This window comes from Carcharhinus amblyrhynchos, chromosome 4, assembly GCF_965287045.1.
Source record: "Carcharhinus amblyrhynchos chromosome 4, sCarAmb.v2.hapA, whole genome shotgun sequence".
NCBI lineage: Eukaryota > Metazoa > Chordata > Chondrichthyes > Carcharhiniformes > Carcharhinidae > Carcharhinus > Carcharhinus amblyrhynchos.
This window is the reverse complement of record NC_137327.1, coordinates 126388759-126408294: the sequence shown is the minus strand read 5'-3', so window position 1 is coordinate 126408294 and position 19536 is coordinate 126388759. Positions and strand designations below refer to the sequence as shown.

Below are 19536 nucleotides of genomic sequence, written 5' to 3'. Positions count from 1 at the left end.
CAAAGATGTGTGTGTTAGGGGGATTGGCCGTGCTAAATTGCCCCTACCGTCAGGGGGATTGACAGGGTAAATGTGTGGGGTTACAGGAGAGGAAGGACCTGGGTGAGTTTGTGGTCAGTGCAGACTTGATGGGCTGAATGGCCTCCTTCTGCACTGTAGGGATTCTATGATTATAAATGCAGGGGGTTTAGAACAGGAGGTTGTTCAGCTGTGGAATTCAATCCCACGATTAGTGGTCGAGGCAGAAGCTATTTCAACAAAGCAAGATTAGATGAGATAGGTGGATGAAGAGATGAGGGAATAAAAGGGCCTGGGAACAGCCGGTGTAGAAAGTATACGTCAACACAGGCTCATTAGGCTGAAGTTCCTGTTTCTGTGTGGTAAGTTCTCTGTAACCTGATGTCGAGATAAATTCTACGCAGCTCAACAGGGAACGGCAATGCCAAGTGACTGGGAACTTGGTGCCACACCTATAACTTCCCTAAAAAACATGTAACTTTTTGGGGAAGTTGGAAGGCATGGCACCAAAAGAACATAAAAATAAAGAAATGACCAACGGAGAAAGCTGATCGGCGTAACATTGCAATTTCGTGACAGGAGGTGCAACGACAAACTGAAACTCAAACGGCGTTTGTAGGAACACACGTACAGCACAGCCACCGACTCACCTGACGCTGTCCGGGAACTACTTCGAACGCCACTCTGTGGGTTGTTGCCTGGGGAACTGCCTTTTGCTTGCTTGGCTAACGGGCTCTCCACCCTCTCCCACAGGGGCTGCAGTTCAAAGCTACTGAAACAGAGACAAAAGCAATCCACCATCAGTCAACCGTGAGGCAGCAATTTGTCATCGCTGATTGGTAACTGCATCTCTTTTTTTTTCCCAAAGAAAGAGCGAAGCATTTGCCGTGCCAGTGATCATTTAGCCCATTCGCAGCTCAACACACAGAACTGGGTAATCTTCAGGCTGCTGGTATCAACTGCACATCACCTCAAGGGGAGGAATGTATGGGACAGAAAAGACTTGCATTTGTACGCCGCAGACCTAGAGAGGATGGATGGGATTTTCCCGCTGCGTTCACCCCAAAACCCGAAAATTCCATCCCCAGGATAACAGACCTTTGCAATGATCTGCCTCCCCACCTGCTATGATTCCGTGGCAGGCGGGATGGAAAAATTCCACCCGGCATTTTTTCTCCCTTGGGACAATCTTGAACAAGAGGTCAGAGTCCAGACTCGAAACGTCAGCTCTTTTCCCTCCTTACAGATGCTACCCGACCTGCTGAGATCATCCAGCACTTTCTCTTTTGGTCTCAGATTCCAGCATCTGCAGTCATTTTATTAAGAGGTCATAGCTTTAAGTTAAGAGGGTAGCAAATTTAAACAGGAATGAGGAAGGATTAATTATCTCAAAGGGTGATGAATCTATGGAATTCGCTATATCAGAGTGCGGTGGATGCCAGGATATTGGGTCAATTTAAGGAGCAGATGGACAGGCTTTTAATTAGTAAGGGTTTGAAAGGCTATGGGTGAACTGGCAGGAAAGTGGAGCTCAGGCCAAGATGAGATCAGCCACGGTCGTGTTAAAAGATGGAGCAGGCTCAGGGGCTGAATTGCCCACTCCTGCTCCTAGTTTTTACATCTCTCATGACCTCAGGGCATCACAATGTGCCTAATGGTTAATGAGAAACATGAGAGGAAAAAACAGCACAAAGAACTGGAAAGGGATTGAAAAACACACTCTGAGAGATAGCCAGATTTATTGGCAGGCTCACTGTTGAAGCAGTGATATAGCAAAACGGTGGCAGATGGAGTTCAATGGCATTCAGGGCATTTTCTAAATGAGGAGCTAGGCATTGTGTTGTATCAGACAGATGTAGCGGCCCCATATAGACAAATCACTAAAAGCTAGTGGACAAGTATTTTGCCTGCTTCCACCGTATCCTCTTGCCTGGAACGAGCTGCCAGAGAAGGTGGTGGAAGCAGGCACTTGGCAACACTTAGGAGGCGCCTGGATGGGTACATGAATAGGGAGGGAATAGAGAGATATGGACCAAGTAAAGGAGGAAGGACTTTTTTTTAACTTTGATTGGGGCACCATAATCTGTACACAGCCTTGGAGGTTCCTGTGCTGTACTTTTCTTTGATCTTTGTTCTAGGTACAAAATAATATCAGAGTCATGGGCATTGGAGTACAAAAAGGTGACACTAATACAAAGTTCTGATGAGTTGACTGGACCTCAGGAAGGATACACTAGTCTTAGAAGGGATACACTGCAGGCTAATCAGAATATCACTGGGTCCAATCATTCAATCATAGAATCCGTACAGTGCAGAAAGTGGCCATTTGGCCCATCGATTCTGCACAGACTCTCTCTGACAGAATACCTTCCCCAGTCCCATTCCCCCACCCTGTTCCCACAACCCCACACATTTCTCATGGCTAATCTATCCTGGTACGTTTAGAGTCAATTTAGCACGGCCAAACCACTTAACACACTCATCTTTGGACTGTGGGAGGAAACCAGAACACCTGGAGGAAAACCACGCAGACACGGGGAGAATGTGTAGGTTCCGCACAGACAGTTACCCAAGCTGGGAATCAAACCTGAGTCCCTGACACTGTGACACAGCATTGCTAATGACTGTGCCACCGTGCCACCCTAAATCATGAACACTGGTTGCATAGCGTACATTGTACTCCAATGGAGCAATTATACGGTGATCTAAAGTTTAAAGTTTATTTATTAGTGTCGCAAGTAGGCTAACATTAACACTGCAATGAAGTGACTGTGAAAATTCTCTAGTCGCCACACTCTGATGCCTGTTCAGGTACACTGAGGGAAAATTTAGCATAGCCAATGCACCTAACCAGCAGCTCTTTCGGACTGTGGGAGGAAACTGGAGCACCCGGAGGAAACCAATGCAGACACGGGGGGAATGTACAGACTCCACACACTCACTAACCCGAGCCGCGAATCAAACCCAGATCCCTGGCACTGTGAGGCAGCAGTACTAACCACTATGCCACCATGCCACCCAATCGAGGCATTTAAGATGAATAAATGATTTCGCAGGATAGATAGAGAGATGATTATTTCCTTGGGCGGGCGAGTCCAGAACAAAGTGAGAGGCAGACCACTGAAGGGTGAGGAAGCACTCCTTCACACAAAGGGCAGTGGAAATCCGGAACGCTCTCCCTCAACAATCAAGTGAAGACTTCAAAAACTGAGGTTGACAGAAGTTATCAGTCAAGGTTGTCAATGGTTTCAGAACCAAGATGGATAGATGGAGTGAGGAGACAGATCAACCAGGGTCTAATTGAATAGGCAGATCAGTTTCAGGGAGCTGAACAATGTATTCCCGTTCCTATCACCACCTTCCCTCTGCACAAAGACACTCACAGTTAAAGGGAATAGGAGCAGTGGAGTTTGGAGCCAGGCTGTCTTTGGCTTGGAGCTGGAAGCTGAGTGTACAGGAAGTTAGATTTCATAGTTTGCAGCAACTGCCAGAAATACGTCAGTCATTCCACTAAAAGAACAGGGGAGATATTTTTCCAAGGAGAGTGATGTGATTGAGTTATGTAAATATTGGAATTTGGACTCCTGCTTTGTACACTCGCCTTTGAAACGAAGAAGCTGAACATTTTGTGCCTGGCCTTGTCTCATTAAATGCCTTTCAGCCTGGCTTTGAACTGAATCAAATCACTGCACGCGAAAACACAATTTCATGTTCAGATCGCAGGTTAACACTGTTGTAAAATTAACTGCTTGGATCGGGGCTCTGTGACTTCACTCCGAGTTGTGGGGAGGGGCGGGGGGAGGGGTGGTGGTTGGTGGAGACGTCAGCATTGCTGCACGATGTAAAACTGACCACAGTGACAATTCGATCGTTCGAGATAGAACAGGATTGGCATCGCAATGGGGTAGAGCGATGGAGCTGCTTAACGCTCCTCTCCATCCCTCAAAAATGAGGGAAATTCATTGGCTGTATTATAAAAATTGGAAAATATCCCTCTTGATTCTTTTCATGGGTTGTTGCTGGCAAGGCCATCAGCCGTCACCCATTCCAAATTGCCCCCAAACCTGGGAGATTTGTTGTGTTTTCCCCCACTGGCGCCCGCTCCCTGCAACGTTCCCCATTCCTGCACCCATCATGCCATTTAGAGTGGAATTTTCACGTCTTGCCCGCCACAGGAATAGTACTGGGTGGGGTAGAAAATTTGGTGGACCAAGCAAGGGTCTGTTGACCTCCAGTCTCGGGGCGAGCGCAGCAGGAAAATCCCACCCTCTGTCTCAGCATGGGAGTATTCCACCCTTGATCTCTGTAATAGTTCCATAACTCTAAGCACTGGGCTACCTACTGCACCCACCCTTTCACTTAACACTGACTTATAGCATCTTGCAGCAGTTGTTATGTGTGTTCCACTCAAGGGCAATGTGAAATAACACATCTTTATCGATCGAGGCATCAATTACAAAAGGAGCGAAGTCATGATGGTGTTGTATAGAATTTTGGTAAGGCCATAACTGGAGTACTGTCTGCAGTTCTGGTCATCACATTATTAGAAGGATGTGATTGTACTGGAGGGGGTGCAGAGGAGATTCACCAGGATGCTGCCTGGGTTGGAACATTTAAGTTATGAAGAGAGATTAGATAGCCTTGCGTTGCTTTCGCTGGAGCAGAGAAGACTGAATAGCGACTTGATTGAGGTGTACAAGATTATGAGGGATATGGACAGAGTGGATAAGGTGCAGCTGTTTCCCTTAGCTGAAGGGCCAGTCACAAGGAGGCAAAGGTTCAAGGTGAGGGGCAGGAGGTTTAGGGGGGATGTGAGGAAAGACCTTTTTACCCAGAGGGTGGTGAGGGTCTGGAAAGCGCTGCCTGGGAGAGTGGTGGAGGTGGGTTGCCTCACGTCCTTTAAAAAGTATCTGGATGAGCACTTGGCACATCATAACATTCAGGGCTGTGCATCAAGTGCTGGCAGATGGGATTAGGTGGGATGTCAGGTGTTTCTAAGGTGTCGGTGCAGACTCGATGGCTGAAGGGCCTCTTCTGCACTGTATGATTCTATGATTCAGTGATTGGGATGTTGATGGTAACACTGGGTGGCACGGTGGCAAAGTGGTTAGAGCTGTTGCCTCACAGTGCCAGGGACCTGGGTTCAATTCCTAGCTTGGGTCACTGTCTGCAGAGTTTGCATGTTTTGTTTCCTGTTTCTGTGCGAGTTTCTTCCTGGTGTTCCGGTTTCCAAAGATGTGCAGGTTAGGTGGATTTCCCACGCTAAATTGCCCCTTAGTGTTAGGGTGGCTAGCTAGGGTAAATGAATGGGGATAGGGTCTGGGTGGGATTGTGGTCAGATGCGATGGGCTGAATGGCCTCCTTCTGCACATTAGGACTCTGTGATTTTATGATTCAATAATGCTTGTCAATCCGAGAGCAATGATCTTGGAACGTGAGCTTTCACGCTGTGGGATGGGAGCTGGGAGAATTTGGAAACAGTTCTCCCTGCCGGGATCTTCCAGTCCTGTCATGGTGGGACCCGTTGCAGAGACTCGGTGATCCAGTCAAAAGTCCATTGACTATTGGCAGGACTGAAAGATCCTGGCGGTGGACGGGGCTGGAAAATCCCACCAGCAGTTGTGTACTGTTTTCAACAATCTAGTGTATAGCTGTAACATCACCTCATGAAAAAAGTGTAATGCCTCCAAATAAAAAAGAGTAACATTGGACTTCATTATTATAACCAGAAAATAATCTTTCAATTCTTCCACTTTCATTATTTGTGACTCATCATTAATTTTATAGATGAACATTCTCTTACTTAAGGATTGTATCGCGTCTCAAAAAATATCAATGTGAATGGCTAAGATTGTTGAAATAATGTCTGCTGGGTGGGAGTTAACTTGCCAGAAGTACTTTTGCCCCTGGATTGTGAAGCTTTGCAATTCAACTTTCTTACTTTGTGGAAAACTTGGTCTGCAGGAACAGAATCTCTGGGGATTTTCCAACCACTTAAATTAATCCTGATACACCATCACATTTCTGACACACATATCCCCCCGGGAAGGTTCCCTGCACGCAGCGCGGCGTCAGAACATAATCCTTTAGGCTAGCTTGGAATTTAAGGACGAGTATTTAAACTGTATAGCAGAAGAAGACCGTGATTGTCTTGTCCCTCTGAAAAGTAGGCTTATCTACACGTTAACAAGATCACATTCAGAGGCACAAATGAGACTGCCACAGGCAATTTCTAAATTGTATGAGATTGGGAAGTAGCTTTTTGAACTCTGGGCTATGATTCTACAGATTCAATAGTGGAGCTTAGTCAAAGGGATGCCAGGGCATGTATGCGTAAATTGCAGTTGTTTCTTTTCAATTACTTGCAACAAAATCAATGAGGGCAACTTGTGATTATAGAGAGGGCGAATACCACTTCTAAGCCATAGACACCTTCCCCAACAACACAGCATTGCCATCATCAATGCTGCGCTTCCAAGTTTTCTGGGTCTTTCCCACCAGCGGAGACATTTGAACCCGCCAGGGGCCTGGGTCCGATTCCAGCCTTACGTGACTGTCTGAGTGGGTTGCACATTCTCCTCCATTGGTTTCTTTGAGGAGCCCTGGTTCCTCCCAAAGATGTGCAGGTTGGGTGGATTGGCCATGCTGAGTTGCCCATTAGCGTCCCAAAATGTGTAGGTGGATTAGCCGTGGTAAAATGTTACATGGGGGTTACAGGGATAGGGTGGGAGAATTTCAGCCTATGATTCTGTGACCAGTTAGTTAATGATTCTATTATTCCATGTGGTCATCACTAGCTAGGTCAGCATTTATTTCACATTTCTAATTGTCCTCGAACTGAGGCTATTCCAGAGAGATTACTATGAGTCTGACACGTAGGCCAGACCAGGTAAGGATGGCAGATTTCCTTCCCTGAAGGACATTAGTGAATCAGATGGGTCTTTACAACAATCGACAATGGTTTCAAGGCCATCATTAGATCTCTCTCCATGGATGCAGCCTAGATTGGTGAGTATTTTTCGCAATTTCTGTTTTTAATTATGCATCTGCAGTGATCTGACTTTGTATTGGGGGAGTCGAGTCTGGAAGTGACAAAGGCATGTCCCTTGTGGAAAATTTAAATGGACCTAATATCCACAGCCCTTTCCACATATCTGGGTAAATCCAATCTTTATAACAATATCAGCAACACATTATCTGTGCACAAATTATGGCAATATTGATTTAAACTGGATGCGTGGCCCTAAAGACTCCATGGCATTAACCTAGGTAATCCACAATGACAAAGTCTGTGGACATTTATTGACTGCAGTAGGATTCTCTGGCTGCTTCCACCCCAAGACGAGAAATTCCCCAATAAGATCAACGGACCTTTATAAATGTGAATATTCTCACTTACCATGTCTTTCATGGATTGGGTAGTCACTCCTACAGCATTAAGAATCAACAACTACAAGTCTGTTCCATCATTCAATGACCACCATGGCTGACCTCTTCCTAAGAATTGATACCCTTGAGTTATCCCTCCCAGTCTTGGACATTTAGCATCATAGGACCCCTATAGTGCAGAAGGAGGCCATTCAGCCCATCAAGTCTGCACTGACCACAATCCCACCCAGGTCCTATCCCCACAACCCCATGCATTTACCCAAGCTAGTCCTTCTGACACTGAGGGGCAATTTACCATGGCCAACGCACCTAACCCATAGACCTTTGGACTGTGAGGGGAAACCAGAGCACCCGGAGGAAACCCACGTAGGCACAGGGAGAATGTGCAAACTCCACACAGACAGTGACCAAGCTGGGAATCAAACCTGGGTCTCTGACACCATGAGGCAGCAGCGCTAACCACTGCTCCACCATGCTGCCTATTTCAGTTGACACTGCATTCAGTGTTTGGGAAGAATGAGTTCCAGATGTCCATTCCCCACGGTGAAAAAGTGTTTTCTGAGTTCATTCCAAAATGGCCTGTTTCAAATTTTAAGGTTACGTCTTCCCATTCAACATTCACTCAACACATAAACTCGCTTCTCTGTAATGACCTTTACAAACTTCTTTAGTGCGGTAAGCTCAAGAATTAAACCATCACTTAGCTTTCTAAACTTATGCCGGTCTTCATAACTTAACCATTTCAACTCTGGTATCATGCCACCAAAATTATCATTGCACAATATACTCCCTCATTTGTCCTCAGTCAGCCATTTTGGAGATTAAAAAAATGTCTGTTCTGTTCATTTCCCCTTACCTACAAGAATCAGATGCTTCTCAATAGGTGTTGTTATTCATTAAAAGTGCGACCAGCCATAGACTCTAAGTTCCTAAACACCAGGCGTCTTGATCTCGCTCACCTCATATAGCCTGAAAATCTTCCAATCTCCTGGTGCTCCTCCAATTCTGGCCTCTCCTCTAGTCATTGCTCCATCATTGCTGCTGCCACAGGCCTGAAATTCCCCACAACTCTCACTTTCTCTTGAAGGCACTCATTAAGAGTTGCATCTTTGACCCAGCTTTCGATTACCTGATGGAAGATTTGCTTACGTTGCTCAGCAACAGATTTTTTGTCCCATCATGCTCCAGCAAAACACTTTGGGAAACTTTACGATATGGGGAGACGATGGCCCAGTGGTATTGTCGTTAGATTATTACTCCAGAAACTTAACTAATGTTCTGGCGACCCGGGTTCGAATCCCGCCACGGCAGTTGGTGGAATTTCAAATCAATAAAAAATATCTGGAATTAAGAATCTACTGACGTCCATGAAACCATTGTCGATCGCCGGAAAAACCCAGCTGGTTCATTAATGTCCTTTAGGGAAGGAAATCTGCTGTCCCCTACCTGAGCTGGCTACATGGAACTCCAGAGCTACAGCAAGTTGACTTTCAACTGCTGTTGGGCAACTGGGTATCGGCAATAAATGTTGGTCAGTCAGCAACACCCATATTCAATGAATGAATAACAAAAAACTATCAAAATGTGAGCTGTTGTAATTGTTGATGGGACAATGAGAATTAGTGTGGGAAATTTGGGGCCAACCTTCAGTTCATCAGGTGGAATTGGCCAAACCACTGAATACAGTTGGGGAGTTTTAAATATGAGTCACATACAAAACGGAGCATGATCCCTTAGGTTCAAGCCATTGGAGCAGATCCTGCCCACACAACTGGCCAATCAAAACTGAAGATTCTGCCAATTGCACTGGTTTGGAAAGATAAATTGTGTTTATCTTCTGAGAGGCACTGAGAATATACAAACGCATCGAATCTAGAAGCAAGACTAGGCCATTGGGCTCTATGAGCCTACTCCGCCATTCATGTTGATCATGTCTGATTATCGAATTCAATATCACATTTTATTGGAATTCTCCAGCTGCCGACGCTGGTGGGATTCTCCAGTCCCGCCGACAGCACAGTGCTGCCTGCAGGTTTCTCGTGGGGTGACGTTTCCATTGACAGCAGCAGGGCCAGAGAATCCCACCACTCGCAAACAACATGCCACCTCCGGCTGGTGGGAAACACGCGGCTGGGAGGCTGGAGAACCTCGCTCATCATGTTTACAAAATAATTTACACAAAGAAAATTCTTAGTGTACAGCAAAGAAAGTAGTTTTTGAAGTTATTTTCCGTGATTTTTAATCAGGTTATTCACAGCCGGAGTACTCGACTCTCTTATTAAAAATGCTTATCTTTGGTGATAAAATCCTTTACCAACTGTACAAGTAAAATTGCATCAGGTTATCACCCTTAAACACATCAAAGAATACTTCTTAACAGAGAGAGGAGAATGAAACAATTACATTTCATTACACTACCCGATTGGGGTGGTTCATGGAAGACGCAATGATGCACATGATTTGTGTTAGAAGTTTAGAACTGTAATCTAACCAGCAAAATTTTTTGAGTGCAACTAAGATTACACAGAAACTAGAAGAAGGAATAGGCCATTCGGTCTTCGAACTTGCTCCTCCATTCATTCTGATCATCAAATTCAATATCCAGATCTCCGCTTCCCCCATGTCCCTTAATCCCTTTTGCCCCGAGAGCTATATCGAGGCTGGAATTTTATTGCCCAGACTGTCAGGGGAATCGGAGCGGGTTAGGGGCAGACAATGGGAAGGTCCGTTGCCCTAGAGCCAGATTTTACGGTTTCAGGATGAGTGAGGCTGTAAAATCCCTGTCCCCAATTTCTTCTTGAAATCGCATAACCTTTTGGCTTCAACCGCTTTCTGTAGCAGTGAATTCCACACATTCACCACCCTCTGGGTGAAAAAAATGTCTCTCCACCTCAGTGCTAAAAGGTTTGCCACGGTAGATGGTAAGTCGTGCTGTGACATTGTTAACAGTGGAGTTCATGAGGCGATTAGGCCCATTTACAAAAGACAGTGTTCACTAACCTGGAAGTGCTTTTGTGGCCATGACTGTTTATTTGCTCTCTGCTGTAGGATTTCGAAACAGTCCGTTCAGGAACCTTTTGAGTGAAAAGAATGTGAAGTCAGTTTTTAAAAAAATAACTGCACCACCCACCCCCACCACCCGCCCAGAAGAATTTACCAGTGCTGGAATTCCCAAAATGTGGAAAAATGCTAAACTTACTATCGTGCATTCGAACCATCTGCTGCAGGATTACATTTTAATACATTCAATTTAAACACAGTGAATTATCCCTGTTGTGGCAAAATGAATTAATGAATTTACAAAGCTAATACCTAAAGACTTAATTAAACTAAAAACTAAATTAATTAAGCAGGTATTCAGGAGCATAGCAACAAGAGTAAACCATTCAGCCCCTCAAACCTGTTCCATTATTCAATTAGGCCTTGACAAATCTGTATCAGCCATTGTTGCTGGGGCTGTACAGTGCAGAAGGAGGCCATTCAGCCCATCGAGTCTGCACCGACTCTCTGACAGTGCATCTTACCCAGGCACTATCCCCGTAACCCACATATTTACCCCACAGATTGTCCTGTCTTGGGACACTAAAGGGCAATTTAGCACGGCCAATTAACCTAACCTGCACATCTTTGGATTGTAGGAGGAAACCGGAGCACCCGGAGGAAACTGCGCAGACACAGGGTGAAAGTGCAAACTCCGCACATCATCCAAGAGGCAGCAGTGTTAACCACTGTGCCACCGCACCACCGTTTTTAAAGTCCTAAATGCCATCTCCTTTACTCTGAGGCTCTGACGCACATGGAGAGATTGGATCAGTTGGGTTTTTTATTTTCCTTGGAACAAAGAAAGCTGAGGGGTGACTTGATTGAGGTGTACAAAATTATGAGGGGGAGAGATAGAGTGGACAGGATGAAATTGTTTTCCTTGGTGGAGAATTCTAGAACTGGGGTTGGGGGGGGGGTGGACATAGTTCAAGATAAGTGGCAGGAGGTGCAGAGGGAACATGAGGGAGGACTTCATTATGCAAAGGGTGGTGGGTGAATTGTCATGTTTATAAAATAATTTACACTAAGAAAATTCTTAGTATACAGCGATGAAAGTAGTTTTTCAAGTTATTTTCAGTGTTTTTTAATCAGGTTATTCACAGCCGGAGGACTCGACTCTCTTATTAAAAATGCTTACCTTTGGTGATAAATCCTTTACCGACTGTACAAGTAAAATTGCATCAGGAATTCACTGGCCGAGTTGGTGATGGAGGCAGAGACCCTGCAACCCAGGTGGCCCAGTGGTCAGCAGTGCTGTCTCACAGTCTAAAGATGTGCTGGTTAGGTGGATTGGCCATGCTAAATTCTTCCTCAGTGTACCTGAACAGGTGGCAACTGGGGGATTTTCACAGTAACTTCATTACAATGTTAATGTAAGCCTACTTGTGACACTAATAAATAAGCTTTAAACTCTTTTAAAAGGTATCTGGATCTGCACCTTAAGTGCTGTAAGAGATAGGGCTAAGGGCCTGATGCAGGAAGGTGGGATTAGAAAGGGGACTTGGGTGTCCTCGGGCTGGCATGGACAAGATGGATTGAGTCGCCTTCTCCTGAACTGTAACTTTTCTATGGTTCTATTAGTTAGACTTTCCATCACATGTTTAGCTTTTTTGATGTAGGTATTTGCCAAAAGAGTGAGGTGATATTGAAGTGAGGAAAAGAGGGTATCTGTAAATAGACTGCAACCTGCAGCCGACTTTTTAAAATCAGATTTAAGGCTTCAGAAGAAAATAGAAGATTGAAGGAGAAGAAGGCAGAGGAGATTGGGCGAATTTAATTTAAATCAGGCACAGAAAGAAAGATTGGATAAAACATATAGGCTGGAATTCTACTGTCCTGCCCACCATGGAATCGAAGTGGGCGAGGGATGAGCAACGGAAATGTCCGTTGACCTCAGGCGAGAATTTACGGTTTCATTTGTAAAATCCTGCCCATCATATCCTGGGCTTTATTAATAGGGGCATAGAGTACAAGAGAAAGGAGGTTATGTTGAACTTATACAAGACAATTGTTAGACCTCAGCTGGAATATTGTGCACAGCTCTGGGTGTCACACTGTAGGAAGGACGTGAACACATTGGAGAGAGTGCAGAAGAGGTTTACGGGAATGTTCCAGGGGATGAGAAACTTCAGTTCAGAGGATAGATTGGAGAGTTTGGGACTGTTCTATTTGGAGAGAAGAAAACTAAGAGAAGATTTAATAGAGATGCTCAAAATCATGATGGGGCTGGACAGAGCAGATAGAGGGAAACTGTTCCCGCTCACGAAAGGATTGAGAATGTTGGGGAACAGATTTAAGGTGATTTGTGAAAGAAGAGATTGTGATGTGAGAAAATAACTATTTCACATGGCGAGTGGTTCAGGTCTGGAACACTCTGTCTGGAAGTCTGGTGGGGGCAGGCTCAATAGAGGCATTCAAAAAGGCATTTGAATTGAAACAATGCGCCGTGGTATAGGGAAAAGGCAGGGGAATAGCACTATACTGGAGAGCCAGTGCTGGCATGATGGGCCAAATGGCCTCCATAACAATTCTGCGATTTTGGATTAAGAGACAGAAAGCAAGACAATGAAAATGTAAGAGAAAAGTTGAAAAGTTTGCACTTTGAAATCTCTGAGAAGCATTTACTACATGCAGGGATGAGATAAAATAACCAAAATCAGCCTGGTCTGGGCCAGATCAGTTTACTGCTATCCCATTGACAACTGTCAAGTTACTAAAAGCTTATTCATTAATGATAAGTCTTAAATTTTTACACCAATGGTTAGTGTAATGTAAAAATCCAACAAATTGCTAAAAATAACAGAAATCAAAATATTTGTAATGAAATGGTGGCATGATGGCACAATGGTTAGCACTGTTGCCTCACAGCGCCATGGTTCAATTTCTGGCTTGGGTCATTGTCTCTGTGGAGTTTGTACATTCTCCCCGTTCTGCGCGGTGTTTCCTCCGGGTGCTCCAGTTTCCTCCCACAGTCCAAAGATGTGCAGGTTAGGTTGATAGGCCGTGCTAAATTGCCCCTTAGTTTCCCCAGATGTGTAGGTTAGAGGGGTTAGTGGGTTAAATATATGGGTCTACAGGGATAGGACCTGGGTGGGATTGTTGTCAGTGCAGACTTGATGGGCTGAATGGCCTCCTTCTGCACTGTTGGGATTCTATGAAATGCCATGTATGTGATGGTAACATTGAGCATTGTAAGTCAGTGAGCAAATTCACTGCCACCAAAGCCACAGACATAGACTGCACTGCCATAGACATCGGAAATCCTGTGAATACACAGAATACTTTTGATGTGGAGATCAAGTGTGTGAAATGTAACTGTGCTTTTCAGAGAAAGATGGGTTTTATCTCTGGCCAACTGAATTCCCTGTTACTGTCTGGCTTGTTCCTCGAGCTAACAGCATGGGTTTGTGACAAATTCCCTTTAAACGCAAATGATGTTAACAGCAAGATATATAAAGGGAGAATATGGAAATGCATCTTGTTTCTGGCAATGTGCAACACAGAAGATTTCTGCTTGAGTAGATTAGCAAGAGCTTCCCATGCATTCCAATGAGCTGCGGGGAAGAATGTTTTCCCCCTCCACTCTCACACAGTTTGCTCTACAATCCAACAGACAAAGGAAGGTGACTCCAGCTAAGCACAAAATGAGTTGACAAACTCCGCAGCATGGATGAACAAGCAAATAAACCTTCGCCGTTGTGCTGAGAATGTTAGCGGCTTCTGAGTAACAAAGTGGGAGGTGTTTCAATAACCATACCTTGGGAGGGGGCTCTTCGGTGTCCCAGAACACCTCATCTTGTCCGGGAGATGTTGGAATCATGACCACATCATTTAGGGAAACAGAACTGGTAAGGTTGTCCCTGTAGACTTTCAGGTTTAGATCCTGTGGAGATGCATCATAATATTATGGATCATAATATCAACATTGAGTACAGTAGCAAACAACAGGTTTAAAGCTTATTTATTAGTGTCACAAGTAGGCTTATGTTAACACTGCGATGAAGTTACTGTGAAAATCCCCCAGTCACCACACTCCGGTGCCTGTTCGAATACACTGAGGGAAAACTTTAGTGTGGCCAAGGCACCTAACCAGCACATCATTCAAACTGTGGGAAGAAACCAGAGCACCTGGAAGAAACCCACGCAGACACAGGGAGAACATACAGACAGTGACCCAAGCTGGGAATCAAACCGGGGTCCCTAGCACCGTGAGGCAGCAGTGCTAACCACTATGCCACCATGCCACCCTACGTGATGAAGAATCTGGGATGGGTGTCCATGCCATTTTACATGCCACACCCTCCCCCACAGAAACATGCCCACCAGGGGCACACAATATTCAGCCCATCTCGTGGCAACTTTCCCCATTCAGAGCTTTCCCTGAACGCACACTTTGAAGGTAGACTGTGAAACAATGCAAGTAATCAAACACAACCATACCCGCCCCCTTCCCCTTGCTGTTCGGAAACCTCACGTTCCTTCAGTGATCGGCCAGATTCCCACCATATTGGGAATATGCTATGGGAAAAAGAATGATGAAACATAGGCTGTGATGTAGCAGGCTAACAAAAAGACCACTGGCGGGACTGGAAAATCCCAACCATGGCTCTAGTACCTTGTGGCAGTACAGTGGTTACCACGGCTGCATCACAGTTCTAGGGACCTGGGTTCGATTCTGGCCTTGGGTGATTCTCCGTATGGCGATTGCATCTTCTTCCCAGGTCTGCCATGCTAAATTGTCCCTTAGCATCCCAAGGATTTGATTTAATTTATTAGTGTCACGTGTATTAGCACACAGTGAAAAGTATTGTCTTTTGTGTGCTATGCAGGCAAAGCATACCATGCATAGAGAAGGAAATGAGAGGGTGCAGAATGTAGTGTTACAGTCATAGCTAGGGTGTAAAGAAAGATCAACTTAATATAGGGTGGGTCCACTCAAAAGCATGGAAGAAACTGTTCTTGAGTCGGTTGGTATGTGACCTCAGACTTTTGTACCTTTTTCCTGACTGAAGAAGGTGGAAGAAAGAATGTCTGGGGTACGTGGGTCCTTGACTATGGTGGCTGCTTTTTTGAGGCAGCGGGAAGTGCAGACAGAGTCAATGGATGTGCAGGTGAGAGGGATTAGCAGGGTAAATAAATGGGGTTGGGGGCCTAGGTGGGATGCTGTTGTCGGAGAGTCAGTACAGACTTGACTGGCCGAATGGCTTCCTTCTGCACTGTAGGGATTCTATGATTCTATGAGTCTTTTGGGCACGTGTTTGCCAAACTGTATAGGAAATAGAATGATAAGGAAGGACACATGTGTAATTGCCCAGAACAGTTAGATCTTTTAAACCTGTTGCTGTTTCCATGCCAAATGTCACAGTGGGCTATCCGTATTCAACATACTCGGCACACAAATTAAATAACTGGAGTTAGCATTATGCTAAGGTCCGGATTGTCCACTTAATTGATACATTAGGTAAGGTATTTGAAATGGCACTATGGTGGCATAGTGATATTGTGCAGACCTAAAGTAATCCTCAGGGGACCTGGTTCGAATCCCATCACGGCAGATGGTGAAATCTGAATTCAGTAAAAATTTGGAAATAAAAGTCTAATGATGACCGAGGAAACCATTGCCATAAAAACCCATCTGGTTCACTAAAGTACTTTAGGGAAGGAAATCTGCTCTCTTTTCCTGGTCCAGTCGACATGTCGATTTCATCGTAGCTTCACTGCAGTGTTAATGTAAGCCTGGTCGTAACACCAATAAATAAACTTTAAAATTTTAAACTTAAACTAGGTGACTCCAGACTCACAACATTGTGGTTTATCCTCAAATGCCCTGTGAAATGGAGGGAAGTTAGGGATGGGCAATAAATGCCCACATCCTGTAAATGAATGAAAAACAGAAATATTGAATTTCAAGTTTGGATCACACGTTTGCATTTCTCTGGCATCAGCAGTGCACACTGTGCCTGGAGTTTTTTTTTTATTTAACTGATACACTTCATTCAGGCTCACACATCGTTAAACAGCTCTGTGCTTTTTTTCTGGTTCCACTTTAAAGGCTTCAGAGGTGGAGCCGTTTCTGTCACAGCGATACGCCAGGAATTAAACGTTACTTGGAAATGTGCGAAAGGCATGGATAGAATTCAAAGGGTTAACATGGAAAGGGACAAGAACATGTTGGTTTGTCACTGCACATGAGGCGCTCGATTGATTGGGAGATAGGTTGAGAGGATGATGACCAGATATGCTTCCGTTCGATGTGAACTCCAATTCTGGGAGTCACCGAAAACAGATGGTTCTCCCAGTCCACTTTTCCAGCATTCATGTTTATTTAATCTCCACTAATTTTGCCCTGGAAGACTGCCACAATCAGCATTCATAGTTCATTCATTTAACTCTGGTAACTTGCCAGTTGGACTACTCTACTACTTGCCTCTCTGGAAATATGTCCAAATGAGCTTATTCTGCTACTTACTATTAATAGGCAGTAGGAGTCCCTAATCCATTTTGATCACTTCACAATATGGAACATCAAAAGTCACATACAATGGTCCAAGTTCACATTGCACAGAATCCTGACAGTGCAGAAGGAGGCCATTTGACCCATCGAGTCTGCACCGACCCCCTTGGAGAACTGATGGCCAGCCTGATTGGCTGACAGCTCTCCAATCCATCAGACACAGCGCTGCACTGACCAAAACTGATACTGCAGTGCTCTGCCTGGAACTAAAGACCCGGTGGTTCCAAGGGCGGGATGGTTGGGGAGGCGATTGTACCATCAGAGGATAGGCGGCGGGGTTAGGAGGGTGCGGGGGGAGGAAGGGGAGTAACTCCTGGGTCTCAAAGGGGGGAATGCACCAAATCGGTGGCACAGTGATTAGCATTGCTGCCTCATAGCACCAGGGACCCCGGTTCAATTCCCGGCTTGGGTCACTGCCTGTGTGGAGTTTGCACCGACCGCGATCCCACCCAGGCCCTACTCCCATAAGCCAATGCAATTACCCCAGCTAGTCCCCCTGACACTAAGGTGCAATTTACCATGGCCAATCCACCCAATCTTTAGACTGTGGAAGGAAACTGGAGCACCCAGCGGAAACCCACTCAGACATGTGGAAAATGTGCAGACTCCATAAAGACAGTGACCCAAGCTAGGAATCAAACCCAGGTCCCTGGTATTGTGAGGCAGCAGTGCTAACCACTGTGCCACCACGCCACCTACTCATTGTGGCAGTGTGTTCCACATTCTAGACATCTTCTGGATAGTAATGTCTCTCGTGAATTTCCTATTGGATTTATTATGACTCTCTAATAATCATGAATCCTAGGGGAAACTTAAGACGATGACGTGGACACATGAAGGAATATTTAAGGACGATGTACAGTATTGAATAGTGAGTTGAGGGGCGAGGGAAGGTGAATGGTAGTGGCGACCACCACACACCAATAAATAACAGCAGCAGATGATGCCTTCTAATCTACCCTATCAACCCCCTGCATAATGTTCAAGAGTTTTATCATGTTGGCTGCCTGTTGCTGTGGCAAGCGCAGATGGATTTTTTGGCTATCATTGCAGCTGGACAGGAAAATTCTGCTGGCATGAATGGCTGGCAAATTCCCCTCTAACTCCCTCCCCCGCCATCTCTCCATCTTCTCTTTTCCAGAGAAATGAGCTCCAAACTATTCAGTCTTCCCTGATCATTGCACCCTCACAGTTCTGGTATCATCCGTGATAAGAGGTCTTTTTTTGCTCTTCCTCTGGTCTTTCTATCTCCATGTCATAATTTGGAGGCCAGAACAATACTCCAATTGTGCTCTCTGTGTTTGGATTCTTTCTGTCTAGAAAATAAACACCAGTGTTTTTATTTCGCACATAATATGGCTTTAATAACCTACACTTTTAACATCTTGCAGAACGTCATGCCTCTGCTGCTTTGGAACTCAAGTTCGGCTTCCCACGGGGAGAAAAAATATGATGTTGAGCAAATCATAATCACTTGATCAAGGTGGATACTGAAAGTAAATCACGTGTTCACAATTTTTTCTGAACAGTGTGTAATGGTGAGGCTGTGCATAGAAACATGGGTGACATGGTGGCACAGTAGTTAGCACTGCTGCCTCACAGCACCAGGAACGCAGGTTCAATTCCTCAGGTCACTGTCTGTGTGGAGTCTGCACGTTCTCCCTGTGTCTGCCTGCGTTTCCTCCGGGTACTCCAGTTTCCTGCCACGGTCCAAGGATGTGATTGGCCATGCTAAATTACCCCTAGTGTCAGGGGAATTAGCAGGGTAAATGTGTGGGGTTGCGGGAATAGGGCCTGGATGGAATTGTGGTCGGTACAGACTCGATGGCTATTTGGCCTCCTTCTGTACTGTAGGGATTCTGTTCTATGGGGACAGGAGGGGACCATTTAGCCTTTATTGCGAGGAAGCAATATCCTAGTGGTATTATCGCTCGTCTATTAATCCAGAAAACTCAGCTAATTTTCTGGGTTCCCGGATTCAAATCCCGCCACAGAAGTTGGTGGAATTTGAATTCAGTCAAAAATATCTGGAAGTAAGAGTCTACTGATGACCATGAAATCATTATTGATTGTCTGAAAAACCCATCTGGTTAACTAGTCTAGTTCACTAATGTCCTTAAGGGAAGGATATCTGCTGTCCTTACCAGGTCCGGCCTACATGTGACTCCAGAGCCACAGCAATGTTGTTGACTCTCATCTGCCGTCTGAAGTGGCCTAGCCGAAGGTAACTAGGGATGGGCATTAAATGCTGGCCAGCCAGGGATGCCCATGTTCCACGAATGAATAAAAAAAAAGCCCCTCGGATCTGTTCTACCATTCAATGAGATAATGTGCGATCTAACTCCATATGCTTGCCTTGGCCTTATATCACTTATTATCTTTGATTAATTAAAGTCTATCAATAGAATTAAAAATTGGGAGAGCATCAACTGCCATTTCTGAAAGAAAGTTTCAAATTTCTAATGAAATGAAAATTAAATTAAGAGCACAAGGCCAGTCTAGCCACTAAACAGGATGCTACTGAGAGGCAGTATTACTGCTACATAATACATTACTATGTAATCCGAAAAGAC

The 19536-nt window shown here is 45.0% G+C and overlaps 1 protein-coding gene across 1 annotated transcript in view; it reads right to left on the bottom strand.

The window, feature by feature from the left end:
* The window catches only part of LOC145342331 (mitogen-activated protein kinase kinase kinase kinase 4), a 281028-nt gene that overhangs the window by 90176 nt on the left and 171316 nt on the right, over nt 1-19536 (bottom strand). The window contains exons 15-17 of the mRNA XM_080187822.1: nt 14207-14332; nt 10408-10481; nt 669-790 (exon numbers count right to left, since the gene is read on the bottom strand). Coding sequence (XP_080043948.1) covers nt 669-790; nt 10408-10481; nt 14207-14332 — 322 coding nt within the window. The remainder of the gene's footprint in view (nt 1-668; nt 791-10407; nt 10482-14206; nt 14333-19536) is intronic.